Consider the following 21,768-nt stretch of genomic DNA (forward strand, 5'->3'; position numbering starts at 1 on the left):
ACTAAAGCTAACACCATACCCATCTGCTAGTATCTGACTCCCTGCAGAAAGGAACTGCCTTGACCCATGAACTTAGTTTATTTTTTGTTATTATTGTTAAATTTATGCATTATTTCTATTTGTCAAATGAAAATGAAATCCAGGCCACCTTGACATCATGCCTTGGGGAAATCTGTGTGGCTGGAGCATGAGACAATTTGGAAGGTGGACTTTGGAAACTGAAGTACTGGAGTGTGTGGGTTACCACTACACAACGTGCCTCTGAGTATGTGATGCTGGCATAGCAGAATAACAGAGTCTAATTCACTTTAATGGACTGAAGTCTATTGGCTCACAGTTCTGGGGGCTGGAAACCCAAGACTGAGGGCTTTCTTGGTGCATCAGTCCATGGCAGGAAGGCACAGAGAAAGTAAGAGTGAGAGAGAGGAAAGAGAGACAAACTCATCCCTTCCTCAGTGGCAGGATTGTGTGCTGTCAGTTCTCATCAGGCTTCTCCTCCCACACTGTGCATCATTTGGGGGAACACATTCAGACCATAGCCATTTCTAACAGGTGCTTGTTAGTTGAGTTCCTCCCAGTGCAGCCCTGTCCTCCAGCCTTGTGCTCTGCAGCCAAACTGGCCTTCTCCCTGGTACTCAAACCAGCTGCTCCCTACCACATTTCATAAGCACTGCAGGGCTTCCCTTCTGCAGAAACCTTTAGTACAGGCCCCAGTACATTCCCTCTCTCACCTGTAGAGTCCCTTTCCTGTTCGTGATGAACTCTCAAGAGAGCAGGGTCTGCTTCTAAGTCATGTTTGTATCCCAAATGATAGTGTGAGCCAGGCTTGACTCTCAATATTTGAGTGAATCAATGAAACATCAGTAATTACAAAAAAGGAAGACACAGTCATCCACAACGAACACCTTGTTTCTTGAGTCAAAATGTGAAATCTTGAAGAATGCTGCCATTTTTGCACTTAAGGTTCAGACGTTATCCCATTCCCTCTAAACCCATGGGCAATGTGTCTCTGAACTCTGCCCACTGGAAAAAAGTCCTTAGGACTCCTGGTGTCACTTTATGGCCATCCTCTTAGAATCCTAATTTGCTTGATCAGCGCTTTCTGTCATTTGCTTCTCCATTCCAACTGTTGTATTTCCTTCCCAGTCTCGTCTCTTCTCCCATCCTCCCCCAAAGATGCAGTATCTCATAGCCCATGAACTCACCAGCATGGACCACCTGGAAAATATGAGATTAACCTCCTACTATCATGATTTTTCACTCACTTGGGGTCTTCTGCTTCTGCCCTAAATTATATCACAAAAGCCCCCCCATATTACTTTACACCCTTCTTCCATTCCTGGAAGGGATTAAGATAGGAATATAAAGGAAAGAAAAACAAAGGAATGTAGAAACTCACAGTTGAAAGGCCCCTAAGTGGCACATTAAGTTTGCCCAGTATTAATTATGACTGAGCAGTGATGTGTTCACTCAGTTCTATCTATAGGCAGGGCAGGTTTCAAGTCTTAGGCCTGAGTGGCACCTATACCAGTAAATGTAAAGCTGGTTTGTGTTTCCTAGATTCTGCCTTGAACAGCTCAACTGTTGAATACATAAGGACTCCCACCCATATACCTGTTCATTTGAAAGGAGAAATTGTTGACCCAAAATACCAAGACACCAAACATTCTAATTTGAGAGAAACATAAACACATCATGAGGAAGAGATGATCAGCAAGCATCAGCTAGCCAAAGGAAAGACGGAGGACCAGTGACCCACAAGTCTACCCCTTCACTACTCTCACACACTGTTCCCAGATAGGTACTGACTTTGAACCACCCCAGGCAGGCCATCAAATACCTGTGCATGTGGCTGCTCCCTTCCTATCTCCTGAGAACTGGTGGGAACAGACAGGAAGCTGTGAGAATTGTGTCAGCTCCTTGAGATTTTAAGGAAAAGGAAATGTCTGGACCCAGACTAATGATTCTCCTCGTTCTAACACTACAGGGACTGCCTGGTAAAAGACAGGGCTTCTATGTCCCAGGGCCTGCTTCTCTGGAATAAAGAAAGCCCTGTAGGACCTGAGCATTCTAAGTTTTAAGAGAGTCTTTAAAGCTAGGAGTCATAGAGAGCCAGGGTACTGGAGGAGGCTACTCCTGTGGGAAAAACTCAGTTTTACTGGACCACAAGAAGAAAACGCTTTAATTTAAATTCATTCTCCTACTACCTCCTCCATGTTACCTGTGTGGGCTCTCCCCTCTGTGACAGCACATGACAAACCTCAAGGGAGGTTGTGTTTTGGTTCATATTTGAAGAGATGTAGGTTGTCCTGGTGAGGAAGGCGACCCTGATGGCAGGAACATGTAACTGGGACTCCTCGTCTCCTCACATCTCTGTGAAACAGAAAATGGAGATGCTGGGCTGGAACCATGAAGCTCTTAGCCTGGCCTACCACTAGTTACCTGCTTCTGCCAGCCAGGCCTCCTAAATGCTTCTGTCTCCCAAAACAGTACTACCAGCTAAGAACACAGGAGGCCAGTCTGGGGCAGGGGACTGCAGTCCTTAATCATTCTCTTGTCATACGTGATCAGGGTACCCTCAAGGGTCATGGTCTTTCTTGCCTCTCCCCTTTTCACATCAGCACACACATCTGCACACAGAAGGGACATGCCTCTGCATCCCCTGCATCCTTACCCCAAACTATCCAGTGGTTATTTCCTAAGCATAATTTGCATCCTAAATATTCACACACACACACACACACACACACACACACACACACACACACACACACACACACTTCTCCAGAAAGAGACCCAAATGGCTGCATATTCTGTAACCCCCCTGCCCCTTTGCTGTGGAAGCCCTTCACTGCTTAGCTCAGATTGACTTGAGACATCATCAGCATCAGGATGTGGCTTGAGATGTTGGAACTTTTGATCAGCAGGTTTACAAAACACATGCCTACCTGGACATTCATAATGCATCCACTGAGGTGGAAGGTGCCTCTACGAAAGAACCAGCCTAACATACAGGCCATACTAGATCAAAAAGACAGCACCCCAACCATGGCTGATAGTTGGTCTGTGTGTGTGAAACACTGGTACACTTCCTTCTCAATAGTGCAAAGCTGGGACTCCAGCAAACAGAAATAAGAGCCACTTGCCTTTGCTGAGTAAGGTCCAGGTCTATAATGCCACTGACTCTGGGGTCTTTCATCTTGATTATTTTCCATCAAAATGATAATATGGTGTGTTAAAGGTATCCCACAGCTTCCAGGGCCTTGTTTATCATCCTTGGCGCAGTTCCTAGAACTCTGTCCAGATTCTGACTGGACAAAGCTAATCAGCTCAGCACTTGGGGAAGCCTGCACTGACTGTAGGAGAAAGCAGTGCCCCACACGATTGGAAAGGTTGTTATGCAAATCCAAACAAATTCATTTGGGGCTCTCATCACATGTAATAATTTTTTTCTATAACTAGAATTCTGTTCCTGGTATGGATTTTTATCATTTTTATTAGATTACTTCCTCAGAACTGAAATCTCAATTTATTGTTTGTGTTAGATCCAGGACTAAAGCTGTCACTGCTACTAAATTTTTATTGAACTTGCTCAGTCTTTTCCAAATTTTACAACTTGATCATTGCCAGAGAAGAGCGGCTGTGAGCTTGTTGTTACAGATGGGTGTTATAATTAACACCCTAATGTTCTTCACCCATACTTCCCTGTGCATGCAGCCAGCACATACAAATTTATATAGTTTACATGTATTTTATCAGAATATATAACCTAAATATGTGTAAACTATATATGTCCTGTTCTGACAAAAGCACATGATTGTGTAGGCCCACATATAAAAAAGTATGGGTTGGGCTGGAGAGATGTCTCAGAGCTTAAGAGCACTGGCTGATCTTCTAGAGTTCCGGAGTTCAATTCCCAGCAACCACATGATGGTTCACAAAAAATATGGGTAGGAGCTGGAGAGACAGCTCAGCAATTAAGACCATGGCTGTTATTCAGAGGACCTGGGTTCAGTTCCCAGCACCTACATAGTGGCTCACAGCAGGCTATAACTCTAGTTCCAGGAGATCCAGTGTCCTCTTCTGACCTCCACATGCCTCGGGTATTCACGTGGTTCATGGACATACATCCAAGCAAAATACTAATATACATTACATTTTAGAGTGCATTATTTTTAAGTAAAGATAGCTGAGTTACAAAAGGAAGGTCATTTCAGACCCCAAACTAATTTTTGTTAAAACTAAGCAAAAAGCAGATATGTATTAAGGTAGAAGAAATTACTAAAATATAAAATGAACTACAATTTGAAGACTTTAAAAAATTAGCTTATAACTATATGTGATAGATATAGATATAGATATAGATATTACTAATAGTAAGAGATTGAAAGTCCAGACTTGAAGCTCATTCTTATCTTAGGCATTGTCACTTAGTAGCCATAATTTAGTTTCTTCATCTCTGATTCCTAGTGTGTTAAACCAAGCATAGCATCAGACATAGCCCATGAGACTTCCTATCAGTCAGATGACAAATTGCACACAAAGTGCTTAATAAAAAGTATTTAGTAAGTGGTGATGGCCATTTATTATTACTGAAGAATTTTAAATCCTGGTAATAAGACAACTGCGATGTAAACCATCTGCCTTTCAGATTCATTGAAACCTGTCAGAAGGAACTGGTGACTTGTAAATTTAAAAGGTGTACATTCGTTGTTTTTTACAATGTAAAAGGTTTTTCAAAAACAATAAGAACCAAGCTAAGGAACTGGATCAGTTGGTAAAGTATTTGCTGGACAAGCAGGAAAGCTGGGGTTCTGATCTCTAGAACCCTCATAAAGCAGTCAGGTGTGGAGGTATGCATCTATAACCCCAGCACTCAGATGCTGGTAGAGAGGGACAGATCCCAGGCTAGCTAAAACTGCTAGCTGCAGGCACAGTGAGAGAACTTACCCAAAATAATGTAGAGAATGAGAGTAATAGAGGAAGACACCTGACAATGACCTGGGGCCGCCATGTGTGCACACATGGGAGTATGCAAAGGCATGTATGCACATGTGTGCACATACAGGGTCCACCAGAATACCTAACACATTTTATCTAGAAAATTTTAGCATGTCTTACAAGTTGTCTATAAATCACCTTACCCAACTCAGTCCTGCTATTTATCTCTTTGCCATGCTATTAAATATTATCAACATCATTTTTATAGTCACTACTCTAGTCAAAGTTAGCCGTGACTATTCTATCTCTTCTGTTTTCTTTCGGTGATGAATCATGAGGGCCAGCAGACACAGATGCCAGTCCTACCCACCTAAGGACAAGACACTAGAGACTAAACTAGAGGTAGAAAGTTTGGAGCATTTCTGGCTGTCTCTTCTTGGTGGTGTTTAAAGCACCAACAGGGAAAATGAGAACGTAGCATTGCTTTGGCTTCTCCACCATCTCCACACTACAAGGTGGAGCCAAAGGCTGGCCTCAAGGCAACAAGTGTATCAGCAGGAACTTTGGGCTGGGGAAAGGTAATTCCACCAGAATTACCCCAGTAGCCATATGTGGATGTTTCCTCTATCCCTGACATATTAGGGGAGACTCAATCCCTTGAGTTACCAGGAGACTTATGAAACCCTTCCCTTTACATTTAGTAGGGGGGTGTGTGTGTGTGTGTGTGTGTGTGTGTGTGTGTGTCTGAAGGGTCACACTTTGCAAAACCATTAAGGAGACTGAAACACATCAGAAGAGCAAGGCTTGCATTTTAAATCACAAAAGAGGGGAATCTTTTGAAGACATAATATATTTTTTGCTCTGTGGCTTCCTTCATGACTGAATGGATCCAGGAGTTAGACTGACAGCGCCATAACCAGGATCTCCAAAGAAAAGTTCATTGTGCGAATTCCCACTATGGGGTGGGGGCTGAAAAGTACAGTTCTGCAGCTGGAAGGCAGTAACATAGGTGTCTTCAGGGTGTGGTTGAACAGTCTGCCCTGCTGCTGGGTGGAGGTTTAAGTTTAGGAAAATAAGACAAAACGAACTGAAATCACCTGTAGTTGACAAAATAAGGCCAGAGAGTTTTCAAGTTTTAATACAGGAAGCTTGACTTGCTGTCGTGATTATCCAAACGAAATTGTGTTTAAATAATGATGCTCAAACCTGTAATGTGAGCCAAGTGACTTGAACAGGGGGGCCAGGGAGGAGAGATGAAAGCTGCTGCGTACACCCGAGTCACTGTAATTGTGTTCCCGTATTCAGCAAAATGAATGTGCTCCCCGCAACTAATGAGATTTGTGTTTTATGTTTGTAAGCAGCAGAGGTAGCTGACGGGGATGAAAGACTGGACGGCATTTCGCTACCACCAACAGGTAAAACACATTTACATTTCATCACCGCTGTGAGGGAACATTTGCATTGAAAATGCTCTTACCGTTAGGGATGCAGGTGCTTGAGCAAGCTACCTCCATAATAAACCCAGGCCCTCACAATCCCCAGTTTCTAGGGGGCCTAGGCTCAGAGCTGTTTTTGCAGTGGATATGAAAAGCAACACTTTTCTCACACACTATTTCATATTCATAAAAATCTCAGAAATGCAAATCCCAAGAAGCTAGTATTACAACACGGTACTCCACCAAGCCTTGAGACATTAAAAGGCATTTTTAATATAAAGTGACATTTAGCTTTAAACCAGGATTGCCAACTTTATGTGACCAAATTCAGGCCCATTTTGTCTTATTCCACCAAAAGGCCTTTGAGAGGCATGCGTCAGCACTGTTCGCTTAGTAACGCCTGTGTTTTTAAGTGTGACTGAACAAGGCAGCACATCTGGTGTGAACCACACACTCCTGGTATTTGAATTGGGTCTGCAAATGCAACAGAACACTGAAGCGTTCACTGCACAATTGTGTTCAACTGTGGGCTTGATTATGACCTCATTGAAAGACTCTGGGGTGATGCCTCTGACCCTGACCTCTTGCCTGTGTGTGAGTTCACACCCAAGAGGAGAGGACTGAGTGCCTGATCAGTGAGCCATGTGTCGCACAGTTTATCCCCTCACTTGGGCTCATGGCTCCCTGTTGGCTGCCCTTCAAAGATTCTCTGAAGATTCCATGCATAAAATCCAGACAGTCCTAGGAAACCTTGAACTGTGAAAGCTCAATTCAGCTGGGGGGGAGTTGGTTTTGTTTTTTTGTTTTGTTTTAATGTGTTTTTTCCCTAGATCTGAGGCATTGTGACTTGAATTAAATTCAGAAAATATGGAGTATTTGGTATATTTGCAGGAACTCTTGGTAGAGTCCCTAGTGGTCGCATGGTCTTGATAACACAAAGCTTGGAGTGATCACTAAAACTAAGCTCATAGGACACTTAGAGCTGCCAGAAGTTCCAGCCATGCAAATTACACCTTCATTCTCTGCTTGAGTAGCCAGCTAACAGATCAGTGGACAAATAATGAAATGAGCCACAATAGTGCACAAAATATCTGCATATGTCCAGTTCTTATGATCTATAGCTGTTACGTAAAGGGGATTTCTTTCCTTGTTTGTCTGTGTTTCTACACTTGTGAGTCAAGAGAGTTGAATGTGTGATCTCCAGTGTTTGTTACCACCCTCTGAATATCGGGACAATGCACACTGACAGTACTTTTTATCATCTTTGACCCATTCCCAGAAGATATGGGAAATATTAATCATAATGGTGAAAGTATGGTTCAGGGGCCTTGGGGAGAGATGCCATACTTTTCTAGTTGTCCTGGCATCTGCAGCAGCTGTCTTCTGTGTCAGATGACATAGTGGACTTTTGCTTTACTATTTGAAGACTGTGCATCTTGCAAATATACCTTTGCATTTAACTGTCTAAAGATTGAAGCAGAGATATTTCAGAGGAAACGACAGCCCAGGGATGCTAGAGGAATGTCACAGGACTGACAAGCTACAGAGGAATCTGAAAATGAAGGGACCATGGGAGCTCATCTGGACCAATCCCTCCTTTTATCCAGCCTTTTATTTTCCAGCTGGAAAAGCCTGAGGCCCAGAAACATTAGATGACTTTCCCAAGGTGTCATAGCTGGTGATAGTAAGGCCAGACTCAGTCCCCTCAACTCCCAGTCAGTTCAGCATAGGACTCTCTTATACCTAAGCCAAAACCAGCTTTCCGCTGCATTTCTTCAAGATCCCGGGAGACGATAGGCATGCAGTCCCATTAGAGTTCCATTTTTACTGGTGCAGTCTTCACATTTATAATGTTCGGCATCAGTCCACCCAAAATTCACTCCAGTTTAAGCTCAATTCTTTGATTCTTATCTTAAATTCTGCCTGGAGCCTTGAGGTGATAAAGAATAAAGTAGACTATTGACAGATACAGTTACAAACTACTGAACAGCATGGTATATGTTTTTAATATATTTATCATTTTGGAAAAGGGGGAAAAGAGGTCACAAATTGGTTCTCAGATTTTGAGTATCAAACTATGTAATCTTGATAGCACACTTCATGGTTGCCTTCTAAAGTAAAACCCCCAGTCTGGCCAGCTTCTTTGGTTGCCGCAGACCTCCCCTCCACATGCTCACCCCTCCACGGCCACCCAAAGCAATGAACCAACCCCATGTCTTACACATATGGTTGCAATGGCTTAGCCTCACTGAGCAGAATTCAGACCACATCTCCAGCTTCTCATTTATCTGAGCTGACAAAAGTTGATCCCTTGTAAAGCTTCAGTGGTGCTTTTATTACTTTAAAAATCTAAGTTCTGTATCAAGAAGAGAGGAGGGACGATCCCTGTGTTACTGTGAGCCTATAATGGTCAGGGTAGAATTTCATTCAGTAAGATGGCCTGAGTTTTCAGCTACTACAGTTAAGCCTCAGGAAGGGTTTCATGTAGCCCAGGCTGGCCTCTGGCCTTGTGTTCCTAACTTGCCCCTGAGTGCTGGGACCATAGACATGGACCACCACACCCTGCTGAAATGTGTTAACCTATGCAGTGAGCCTTCTGAGCAGCAGTCAGCAGCATCCTAGGGTCTGATGCAAATTCTGCCCTCAGACAAGTGTGGGAGACAGATACAAACTTGCAGACTGTGGCATAGATATGGAGGGAGCATTTGATCAGGAACTGCTCCTAGAATCTGGGAACAGTTGACATTTAAAGAAAAAAATGTGTCAAGTCAAATCAAATAGATCCTTTTCAGTTTGAAAATGGGGCCTCTGGATTTGATGGGGTAATGTTTGTCTAGACTTAGCAATTTACATTATCAGTCAGCATTCTCTTCTGGTTTTTGTGTTTTAGAAAGTGCAAGTCACAACTCGGAGACACTGTTATTGCTGTTTCCCCTATATTCAACTTTTCTCTATTTGGTTTACTTATCTAATGGAAATCAAATACATGGAATTTGTCTCCTGAGTTGTTTGGTTTTCACTTAGGAAGCATTTTTCCCTACTCTAAGTCTGCACATTGCTATTTAATAGTGTTTTCAGGTAAATCATATTTAGTTATTTTCTGTTGCTGGACAATACATCACTAATGGTAATATATATTAATGGACTTTCTTGTTTTTTAAAAAAATCAACAAAGATTCCTAATTCTTGAAATTATTCATCTGGCACAATTAAAGCTTAGTGAATTAACTGGACAGCACAGGTGTGTACTCCACCCCCAAACCTTCAGGTGACTGATTTTTTCCCCCCACATGGCCCTGGACTTGTTAAAAAATGTACAGCTCTACCTTGGAGAAACAGCCTCTCTCATTGTCCTGTTTCTGTTGTAGGTAATATATTTGTCATCAAGAGAGAGACTCCAGAGGACCCAGAACCAGGTTCCATTGCCTAGACTTGCAGTTTAGCGCACCTTTCCATTTCCTCAAAAGTCCACGTAGCAGTTGAGGTTCCTGCAGTGTGGGTGTTCTGTGGTGACTTGTCCTGCCTGAATAATTTCTTTGTAACATGTGGTGTCACGACTCCAATTTGGCATAATCTTTTCTTTTAAAAAAATCATGTTTTAGAGTTGTTACCCTTTAAACATCCAACGTGTGTGACAGGTCATAAAGAAGCAGTTCTCTTCCTGTTTTTACTCATTCATAGTCTGTGTGAATACACAGTCTTTTTAAACGTATTTATTTTAATGTAAATTGCTTAGCTGCATGCAGAGGAAACCTTCTCTTTCCAGGACTGATAGAGGTTGCAAAGTGGCATTAACTAATGCTTCAGCTTGGAGAAGGAAATGTAGTTTTGGGAGATGGCATAGCTCTGACGTGGTCTGTGAAGTCATTTATGACATCAGTCATAGTAACCCAAAACAGTCATTCAGAACTGAAGTACAAATGATGTATGAATTCTTAGGAAATAAAGCACTTTCATGTAATTTATGATGCTGTCATGACAAAAAAGTTAACTCAAAGCAACCAGCCATCTGCTTAGGAGCCATCAAGCATTTGAGCATGGTTTAAACTGAGTGGCTTTGACCCTGTTTTCATGTTCATTCTATAGTTTATCTGGTTCCTCATTCACTTGCCTTCTACCTTATTAAAACTAAAATAAATGTGAGAAAAATCTGGGTTTATTTTAAAGAAATCTCTGCTGTGTGGATATTTGCTTTGCAGAAGTATTTACCTCCTTATCTCCGCATTGTTGCCCTAATGAAATAGTGCACTGAAAATAACACTTATTTAGAAAACCTTGCATTTGCACCTTCTTTGTCATGTAAAGCAAATTGCCCTGAATCTTGGGCACTTGACACAGAAGGCCAAAAACTGCTGCAAAGAAATGTGACTGTCGATCCACGAAACCCCAGGGGTAAAAACTGCCATGACAAAAGCTTAGCCTTTCCCTAGTGTTCATCTCAGCCATAGGTTAGAACCAACAGTTAGTGCTGCTGGGACTGAGTCCCGCCTTCTGTTTTGCCTGAGAGAACTGAGAGTTAGGTAAGTGGTTGCTTAGGGTCGGGTTACCCTTCATAGTCAGCTGGCATAGAACCTGGACATCAGTGTGCTGTGTGACGTCATACTGAACATGTAATACTAAAGGTAGGAGGAGTAGGGTAGCACTCCACTGAGACCAGCTAATCAATGATGATGATAGATGATATCCCTGGAATGTGATAAAGTGTGCTTTTTGGTGCTGCTTGAGGAGTCCATCTAGCAACTAGATAGCAACATCTCATCTGTGTACCTTTTACATCTCTTCCTTTGGAAGCTGCAGGGATGGCTTGGAAATTATTCCCATCATACCTCTCAGTTACTGTTCTCTGTTTCCAGCCAGCCCTAATCCCTATGTTTTATTGAGTGGTCTGATGAGCTGTAGACAAATCAAGATTTTACTTAATTCTGTAACAGATCCTAGAAGAAAAAAAAAAGTCTTCTGCCTCCTAGAATGAAATACTCAAGAGAGTAGAAAAGCTGAGTTCGTGCCCTTCGCTCTATTAAATGATGGTGAATGTGTTTTCAGTACAGGAAGGACATATACTTACAACTGTAGGCCTGTTCAGTATGCACTACAAACCTTCAAAACACTTCCTTCCAAGCCTCAGTGACAGCTTGGAGTCTTCAATACTTGAGGAGGGTAGGATCATCCAGTTCACTGATAAGTGCAATAGAGTCACAAATTGGAAAGGCAGACCAAAACTGCAACAGTAAAATCATATTTTATAAGTTTAAATTGTATTTGTGTTAATTTACTGTGACTACTGTTCAGCTTTGTTCAGAAACCCTTTTTATAGGCTTTCTTAGCAAAAGAAAGAAAAAGAAAAAAAGATCCATGTCTATGGATGTGTCTCAGTCTTCTGTACATATGTTTTATTAATATGTAAATATTCAGATTTTTTAAAAATTACTATGTTCTTTTAAAAAGAATTCAGTGTAAAGCTAGTTGTGAAAATGGTGTGTAACACTGTGTTGTGATATCAACTTCCAAGATGCCCTTTATGTCCATTCTGGAAAAATACAATAAATTACTTTAATTGAATATGCATGTGTCTTGCTTGCAACCTAGTCTTCTGTGTTTATGAAGTCTGTGCTGCTCATTAATTAAAAGGTATTTATGAATGTTCTGATTATTTTTCTCAGGAGTTGTGCCTCTGTGGAAAATTATGTTTACAAATAAAACAAATAGATTTCTAGCAGAGTGAGAGTCTAGTAGATGCTAGAGTCCCAGCTTTGTCTGGCAGTCAGATCAATGGCTACAGCAAGTCCCACAGAAACACTCAGGCGTTAAGTACTGAGATGCTCAAAGCCTAATTTTAAATGAATTAGGTGGCCTTATAATCTTCACTTAAAAGGTTAAGCCCTGCTTCTATGGAAACAACACATCAGAAGGCCAAATCAATCTTTCCCAACATAAAATGGATGCTAAGGCAGACTGAGCTGTTCTCATCTTTCAACACAGAGGGTCGCTGTGCCTCGCTTGTTCCCAAAAATGTACTCAATGCCCTGCTCAGTGCATGTGACACTCCCAGTCTGGAATCTGGCTCCATTGGGGATTTACTTCAGGATTTATTCCAGAATGAGGGTGGTGGGCTTGTGAAGGCAAGGGGTAACTGTTGCTTAAGAACACAACTGGGCCAGAGGAGAGAAAGCAGCAGCATGAGCAGTTTGCAAAGAGAAATCTGCAGTCAACATAAATCTTCACACTTTTTTTTTTTTCCTATTTGAAGCTGGGAGCCTGCCACAAGCCATCCTCTCCTGCCATTGACCCTCTCCTTTGTGGGCTCATATCCATGAAAATGCTTGTTGAAGGATCCATGTGACACTTTAGTGTCCAGGCCACTGGGATGCACTTGCTCCCTTATGCTGTAAGGACCTCTGATGGCCTTTCTCATCGGATGTGAACAAGGGAGTGTCCGCAGTAGGATGACCCACTAGAAGGGGAAGCCCAACAAATGCATCAGTTGCCTCACCCACCCCCATGTCCCAGCCTTTTCAAGTGATTGACTGGTTCTCTGGGCTTATTTCCTGAGTTTAACTCCACCATGTACCCAACACAAATAGGTGAGACCCTGTGATGGCTTCCAGCCAATCAGGTACCAATTGGACAGATACCTTGCACCAAACTGTACCAGGCGCTTTCCCTCTCAAGACATTAAGACGTCAGGTCAGCCACTGGAACAGTTCATATAAAAGGTCATGGTTACTATCTTTCATTGATACATTTGAATGAAGTGGGGGGGGGTCAGTCCACTGTGGGGAGAGCTATGGAGAAATAAAGGAATACAGGCCAAACCCAGCCACATGCAAGCACAAAAGGTTACAAGTGTGGGCTGGAGAATGGAGGGGGTGCTAGCTGGGGTTGAGAATGGAGGGGTGCTAGCTGGGGTTGAGAATGGAGGGGTGCTAGCTGGGGTTGAGAATGGAGGGGTGCTAGCTGGGGTTGGAGAATGGAGGGGTGCTAGCTGGGGTTGAGAATGGAGGGGTGCTAGCTGGGGTTGAGAATGGAGGGGTGCTAGCTGGGGTTGAGAATGGAGGGGTGCTAGCTGGGGTTGGAGAATGGAGGGGTGCTAGCTGGGGTTGAGAATGGAGGTGCTAGCTGGGGTTGAGAATGGAGGGGTGCTAGCTGGGGTTGAGAATGGAGGGGTGCTAGCTGGGGTTGAGAATGGAGGGGTGCTAGCTGGGGTTGAGAATGGAGGGGTGCTAGCTGGGGTTGAGAATGGAGGGGTGCTAGCTGGGGTTGAGAATGGAGGGGTGCTAGCTGAGGTTGGAGAATGGAGGGGTGCTAGCTGGGGTTGGAGAATGGGGGTGCTAGCTGGGGTTGGACAATGTGCTAGTTGGGGTTGGACAATGAAGGGAGGTGCTTGCTGGGGTGTCATTTGTATAGACCACAAGGTAGCAGTGGTTCAGAGAAAGGCAGGTGAGTCTGGTCTAGATACTAACACACTGGTTCATTCTACAGCTATTGACAACATGCTTGAAACTATATCAGGATCATAAACATGAGGGGGAGGATGTCTTCATTTCTCAGAAGAGGGGACAAAAAGATTGTAAGGCACAGGTTGAGGAGGGAGGGTGGGAGCCAAGCTGTCTTTGGACATGACAGGACCTTTGTATGCATGAACTCACAGGAGCTGAAGTTGCCTGTACAAGACCTATACAAAATCAACCAATCAACATCCAGCATAGAGGAGGAGGGATCACAAGTTCCCACCCCTAACCAAGGAGCTATTGATTGGCAGTTGATGTCTTCGAGGGAAATGAAAGTCTGTTTTCTTTCAAGGTGTGGCTCCAGGGAATGGGCTTATACCCATGAGTATATGAGCAGCACAAATGGACTCAGTGGGTTATTAAAAGGGGGGCATGAGGTTGGGAGGGGTGGGAAGGTAGAGACAAATCTGAGCAGGGAGGAGGGTGAATATAGTCAAACAACACTGAAATTCTCAAAGAATTAATAGAAAATCTTTTTTTTTTTTTTTTTTTTTTTTTTTTTAAGATGCCTTCATTCAGTGCCTGTTCAAACTACATGTTACCAAATGGGACATTCCCTGTAGGAGCCGGCTACATTCAAGGCCTGTTTGTCTGTGTTCATAGACAACTTTACCATAAAGGACTGGCTTTACCTTGCAAGCTTTGTCCCAAAGTAGAAGGAATTACAGCCTGTAGCATCATTCATTTTTCTCAGTTCATCTCTTAGCTAATCATTGTCAAGGACTACTCACTAGTAGCCACCAACCAAGCTCCATCTAATCAGATTTTACCCAGGTTGCTTAATACTCTCTGGAATAATTTGTGTGCACTTGGTTATTAATGTTCTGCTGGAATCTGGGCCTCATGATGTCAGGGAGCTCATCTATGAGTCCATTAAGTTTTTGGCCCACTGAAAACGTTTGTAGTCAACTTTCCCAGCAAGAGTGAATTAGCTAAGAACCTTACATACACCCTAGTCATCCTGAAAACAGCAAATTGTGGTCTCCTGGTGTATGACTCATCTTCCCCTTGCTTTGACAAAACACTTGGAATAAATCAACTTAGGGAAGGAAATTTTTATTTTGGCTCACGGTTTCAGACCCTTAACACATTGCTGGCACTTGTGTTGATGCAGAAGATCATGGAAGAGTGTATAGCAGAGCACAGCTGTTTGCCTCATAGTCGCCAGGAAGCAGGGAAAGGGGGAGGGAGGATCTTTAGAAGGCATGCCTTCAGTGACCTCCTTCTTCCTAGGCCCCACCTCTGACTAGGCATCCATCTATAAACATATCAGTGGAGGTACAATCACCTCTCAACAACCCTCTTCTAAAATTTGCCCTAAGGTTAAGCCTAGAGTCTACATTCTAGGTTCTAGATTCTAACACCCCCCCCAAGTACCACCCATTACTCCCCTCTCATCAACCCAAGTGCTGAACTTTTTATCAGAGAACAAGAAGAACCGACCACTGGCAATATTATATTATGCTGGCCCCTGTGCAAGAAGGCCAGGCAGGCAGACACCTAACACTATCTTGTCCATCCTTTTTCATCTTATAGTTTAGATCATGTGGGCTACTCTGTCACCACCTGTTGCTTCCATGAACAGTGGCAAAATTGGGACAATTGGTGGCCAAAGAGACACTGGCCATGTTTGATGAGGATTTCACAACTCACTTTCAACCACAGCTCTGTGTGTACACAGATAAACTTCTGTATTCTGTAACTCAAAGTGCATGAAATTGAGCATCCTCAAGCAGTGATATGTATTACACACACACACATGCATGTGTATATATGTTTAGTACTTATTTTATTACTAGTGAAAATGAACATTCAAATGGTGATAGTTAAAAGGCCAAGGAATGTTCTAGAAACAGAATTCAGATGATATAATACCCAGTACATTTTACATATAACTGATGACCCAAATTAAGTTAATGTTCAAAGATTTTTTTATTGTTTTACTTGATATCATTTAGATCTGTTCATTGAAAAATTAGACATTTTAAATCATCAAATTTGGAGCTAGAAAGATGGCTCAGTGGTTAAGAGCACTGGCTGTTTGTCTAGAGGAGCCATTTCAACTCCTAGCACTCACAGGGTGGCTCAGACCATCTAGAAATCCATTTCCAGGGGATCTAATGACTTATGGCCTCCTCAGGTACCAGGTGTACAAGTAGTACACAGACACACATGCAGGCAAAATACCCATATAGACAGATGGAATTAAATTAAATTCTAAAGCCTAAATTCAAGAATAATATATTTTCCGTCATTCCTTTTAACTACTCCTTCAGAAGTGTAACTGATACTGGTGTGTTGAACAGTTTCTGACCAGCTTTCTTTCTTCCTGTTATGTGAACTCTTCTACTCAATGTTGAGACATATTTAAAAAGGTGGAGAGCCCTTGGTGTGACTATGAAGCAGAAATCAATTTTACAGGGGAAATGGAGCATCCTAAATTGTTACAACTTAGTGACTGGTGCCAATTGCATATTTTGTTAGAAAAACTGCTTTGTGCTATAGTCTACCATGAAAAGGAAAATGATGGGAGATGCCATTATGTATATATGTTTCTCATACTGGTTAATGAATAAAGCATTGTTGGCCAATAGGAAAGGAAGATAGGAGGGACTAGGAGACAAGGAGGAAAGAGGAAGTAGTAAGTAAGGGTCAAGATGGAAAGTCTGGAGAAGGTAGAACCTCCAGCTTAATAATTAAGACAGAGCTAGCCGATAAGAAACTAGTAACAGGCCAACAGAATTATATCAAATACAGAGTCTCTGTGTGTTAATTGGGGCTGGTGCGGTGGCGGGACAAGACCAGTGGCGGGCAGAAAAAACCATACTCCTTACAGGAAAGAGGTTGTTATAATAGAGGGCACTCACATGGTGTCTTACCAAATTACATATCATCCCAAGGCAATGTATTTTTAACTACCTGATGAGGAAAATCAGAAGTAACACAATTAATGAGTGCTGGACTGACCCCTCCCTGCTCTGGTTATGAACATTGTCATGCTGCACCCCCCTAATGGGAAGGTGTTCACCTCATATATCCACAACTACTCACTCCTCTCCTGCCCTTCCCCGATGCCTTTTGTAAAATAGACCAGTAATTAAGAAAGCTCTGATTCTCCTTAGTAGAGAGGTGCAATAATAGCCAAGAGGCATATGTGTACTGGTCAGGCTTGTATGTGTGTGATCATACTGTCAGTGTCAGGCTGACCCCTGTATATGGGCTGTAGACTGTGACACACAACATGATCATGCCATCATAGCTCTCTCTTATTTTAGAAAATGAAAATCCAAACACTTGGGGAGCAGAAACAAAGGATCATACAGTAGACAGAATTAGTCCGAAAGATGATTGACCTGTGCAGGCAAGGACCCAGAGAATTTTAAGACTGATAGGCGTCCACTACCTTCAGTTAAATGGGTTGTAAAACTACAGAAATGAAAACTCCAATTGCTGTATGAAAGTAGACAGGCACTGGCTTGGAAGGTGGCTTGGTCATTACAGTGTTTCTATAAAAGCAGGAGGGCCAGGGTTTTTCCTCCATGTTTAACAACAAAAAAATTAATTTAACAAACTAAGCATAGTGACATGAGCTTGACATCCTAGCACTAGAGACAGAGAGAATCATTCCCTAGGGATCACTAGCGTGCCAGCCTCACCTATGTGACAAGCCCCAGGCCATTGAAAAACCTTGTCTCAAACAAGGTAAACAGCATCTGAGGAAAACATCTATCCTGAGACTTTAACATGCACATGCACACGTGCACGCGTGCGTGCACACACACACACACACACACACACACACACACACGGGCAGGATGGGGAGAGACAGACATAAGCCAAAACCTCTACTATATAAATATACACTAACCGTGTCATAACAGCTTTGCATGTGAACTGCTATGACAAAACCCTGATCCCAGAAAAAGGTAGCATCCCTGAAATGATTTTTTCCTTTCTAACTTGTAACAACCCAAAGCCAGGTGGATGAGTAGTAACCAACACCTCTCTGATCCCTGAAGGTCACTGAGAAACATGGTTTGGTCCATGTTGTTTTTGTCACTCCTTTAGAGATACTCATGTGTGCATCCTGAAAGCTGACTCCCATGCATATAATAGCCTTTGAGAAGAGAGAAAGATTAGCAAAGAGGAAGCAATTTCTTTGTGAAAATTTCCCCCAAGGCTTGTGCTTACAGCTCCTGGGCCAAAACTTGATCAGATGTCTACACTAAGCAGCAAAGACTCTGCTTCAAAAAAAAAAAAAAAAAAAAAAAAAAAACTGTTTCTAGTAATACAAGAAGGAGAATAGTTAATACCTGGGACAGTATTATTCATGTCACCAATGGCGTTTTAAAATGGTGGAAAGAGGATAGTGTTGAGGATAACTGACAAAGTCATTTGTAAAAGATACGGTTAAACTTATGCAAAGATCAACTCAAAATAAGAAATAGAACTATAAAGCTCTCAGAGGAAAATATAGACATAGATCTTCGTGCTTTGGGAGTCAAGTAACAGTTGCTTGTATATAATGCCAAAATTACAAATGGCCAAAGAAAAGTAAGTAAGTTGGACATCATAGGAACAGAAAGGTTTTATGCCATGGAGAGTATCAAGAACCTGAAAGGAAACTCACAGAAGGGGCTGGGCGAGAGATTAGTTGATAAAAGCACTCGTACAAGTGAGAGGGTTGAGGTTCCTCAGAACCCACATGAAAGCCAGGCATGTGTGGTGGCCCACCAATAACCTCGGCCACTGGGTGGCTGCCATTGTAGGGCTCTGGGTGAGCTGGCTGGGGAGAATAACCTACCTGGCAAGCTTTGAGTACTGCAAGAGTCCTGCCTCAATAAAGAAGGTGGAGCATAATTGAAGCAGATACTTGATGTCATGAGTACACACACAACACATGCATGTGAACAACATAAACATACACATTTACATTACACATGCAAAAGAAAGGAAAAATATAAGGTTTCTTTTCAAACTATCTTTGGACCACCAGTCTGTAAATAATGACCTGGAGACTTATTATTTATTATGAAAGCTTGGCCTTTAGCTTAGGCTTGTTTCAACTAGGTCTTAAAACTTAAATTAACCCATATGTTTTAATCTATGTTCTGCCACGTGGCATTAACTCTCATCCATCCTGCACCTTCTGTCTCCTCTCTGTGTCTGGCTGGCAACTCTGCCTTTCCTCTTTCCAGAGTCTGTTCTGTCTCCAAAAGTCCTGCCTACTCTCTTCCTGCCAAGCTATTAGCCATTCAGCTCTTTATTAAACCAATTAGAGGGCACCTTGGCAAAGGCACAGTGTAAACAAATATTCCACAACACACACACACAAAAAAAAAATAAACTCACAGAATGAGGGAATATATTTGCAAATAACACCATAGAAAAGCCTTGTATTCAGACTATGTAAAGTACTTTTGCAACTCAGAAATAGACAAATACCTCATTTAAAATGGGCAAGATTTTTGAATAGTCTACTCCAGAAAAAGATGCAGAGTAGGCCAGGTGGCCAATAAGTGTGTGAAAAGATGCTCACCATCATTGGTCATCAGAGAAAGGGAAGCCAAACTCACAATGAAATCTCTTCACAAAGATTGGTTTGTTTATAATCAACAAAATGAAATCAACAAGTATGAGCAAGACTGCTCAAAAACCACTGTTGAGTATGTAAAGTTGTGCAGCTTTGGGGAATCATTTTGAAGTTTCTCAAAAACTTAGTAACCATATAATCCAACAGCATTAGATATCTATGGAAGAGAATGTATACACATGGCCGCACAAAGACCTGTGCCCAGATGTTTGGCAGCATGATTCATTGTACTGGCTAGCTTTATGTCAACTTGACACATGCTAGAGCCATCAGAGAGAAGGGAGCCTCAACTGAAGAAATGCCTCCATAAGATCCAGCTGTTGGCAAGCCTGCAGAGCATTTTTCTTAATTAATGATTGATGGGGGGAAATCCAGCCCATTATGGGTGATGGTGCCCCTTGTCAGGTAATCCAGAGTTCTGTAAGAAAGCAGGCTGAGCAAACCACGAGGAGCAAACCAGTAAGTACCACTCCTCCATGGCCTCTGCATCAGCTCCTGCCTCCAGAATCCTGCCCTGCTTGAGTTCCTATCCTCACTTGATGATGAACAGCGACATTGAATAAGTCCTTACCCCAAATTGCTTTGGTTATGGTATCATTTCATCACATTAATAGAAGCCCTAAATAAGATGTTCACAAAAGCTGAAAACTGGAAACAATTCAAGTGCCTGTCTGTTGACAACTATGACACCAAGTGTATATCCCTACCTTTGAATGTCAATTTGATGATGAGAAGTAGTAAAGTGATGATACATGCTAACACAGATGATCCTTGAAAACACAAGGTTAAATTTAAAAGACTAGACACATAAAAGAATACACTGTATAAGTGCAATGACCTAAAGTCCCCAGGACAGACAAGTCCAGAGAGGTGAACAGCATCTGTGACTGCATAGAGCTGAAAGAACAAGCAACACCAGAGGTGACCACTGTTGATAACCACAGGACTTCCTTCTGGAGTGATGAAGATGTCTGAAATTAAATAACAGTGCTCACCGCACTATAGATATCGTCTAGAACACTAAATGGAAACTGTAAGAGCATAAGTCTCATGATGTCTTAATTCTCTCTCGATAAGGCTGTTGAAAATATAACAATGTTAAGTTCTCCCACTGTGGCAGTTTATTCCAAATGTTTCAAGAATTTAAGTAAAATAAAACCTTTAAAATGTTAAAATAAATATTTTCATTAGCTAAGGGGAGGAAAGGAATTTGAAAACATGACATAATAGAAATTTTCAAATAAAAGTTAACTTATTTTATTCAGTACCAGTTTTAAGTCATGTATCAAAAAAGTTTGCTGTTAAATAGTAAATTATAAAATGAGAAACATGTTTGCATGATAAAGTTTATACTGAAACATATATATGTACATATATGTGTTTGTGTGTATATATATATATATATATATATATATACATTCAACTCATAAATCAAATGGTTAATAAACAAAAAATGCTACAATCAGCTGGATTGACTGGCACACACCTGTAATCCCAGTACATGCAAAGTTGAGGCAGGAGGGTCACTTTCAATACCCACCTGAGCAACATAATAAAACCACACCTCAAAAATAAAATAATTAAATGGTAAAATCAAGGATGGAGAATTGCTCACTGGCTAATGGCACTTGCTGCTCTTGCAGAGGACCCAAGTTCAGTTCCAGGTACCCACATGATAGCTCATAACTGTCTGTAATTACAATTCCAAAAGATCTGATGCCCTCTTCTTACTTTCATGGGCACCAGACTCACACATAGATACATATAAACAAATACCAAAAACATGAATGAAAATTTTAATGATAAAATTAATTCAAATTAAGGAAGGGAAATTAGATGAGATTTATGGAATAAATCGGGGACAAGGGAAGGTAAAGGGGAATGGGAGGGGTGAGAACATGAGGGAATGGAACAGTTGAGGGGGGAGGGATGCAGTGGAAGAGCAATGAAAGAGATATCTTAATAGAGACAGCCACTATGGGCTTAGGGAGAAGCCTGGTGCTAGGGTAACTCCTAAGAATCCACAAGGAGGACCCCAACTAAGACTCCTAGCAATAGTAAAGAGGATGCCTGAACTGGCCTACCCCTGTAATCAGATTGATGAAAACCCCAACTATCATCATAGAGTCTTCATCCAGTAGTCAGACACAGATATCCACAACCAAGAACCAGGCCAAGCTCCAGGAATCCAGTAAAAGAGAGGGAGGAGGGAACATATGAGCAAGGCAGGTCAACACCATGATGGAGAAATCTAGAGAGACAGCTGAACAAGCTTGCAGAAACTAATGAA

At 42.0% G+C, this 21,768-nt stretch overlaps 1 protein-coding gene and 1 long non-coding RNA gene across 4 annotated transcripts in view; one reads left to right on the forward strand and one right to left on the reverse strand.

Moving 5' to 3' along the window:
• The window catches only part of Bend7 (BEN domain containing 7), an 82,929-nt gene extending 70,993 nt beyond the window's left edge, over positions 1-11,936 (forward strand). For 2 of the 3 annotated variants that reach the window (XM_051205828.1, XM_051205831.1), the window contains 2 exons: positions 6,300-6,356; positions 9,746-11,936. In XM_051205828.1, the coding sequence (XP_051061785.1) occupies positions 6,300-6,356; positions 9,746-9,807 (119 nt within the window). In that variant the 3' untranslated portion in view covers positions 9,808-11,936. The remainder of the gene's footprint in view (positions 1-6,299; positions 6,357-9,745) is intronic. The other variant, XM_051205830.1, reaches the window with a different exon arrangement.
• The window catches only part of LOC127237498 (uncharacterized), a 168,030-nt gene that overhangs the window by 95,791 nt on the left and 50,471 nt on the right, over positions 1-21,768 (reverse strand). The gene's annotated exons all lie outside the window — the stretch shown is intronic.

This window comes from Phodopus roborovskii, unplaced genomic scaffold (assembly GCF_943737965.1).
Source record: "Phodopus roborovskii unplaced genomic scaffold, PHOROB, whole genome shotgun sequence".
NCBI classification, from domain to species: Eukaryota; Metazoa; Chordata; class Mammalia; order Rodentia; family Cricetidae; genus Phodopus; species Phodopus roborovskii.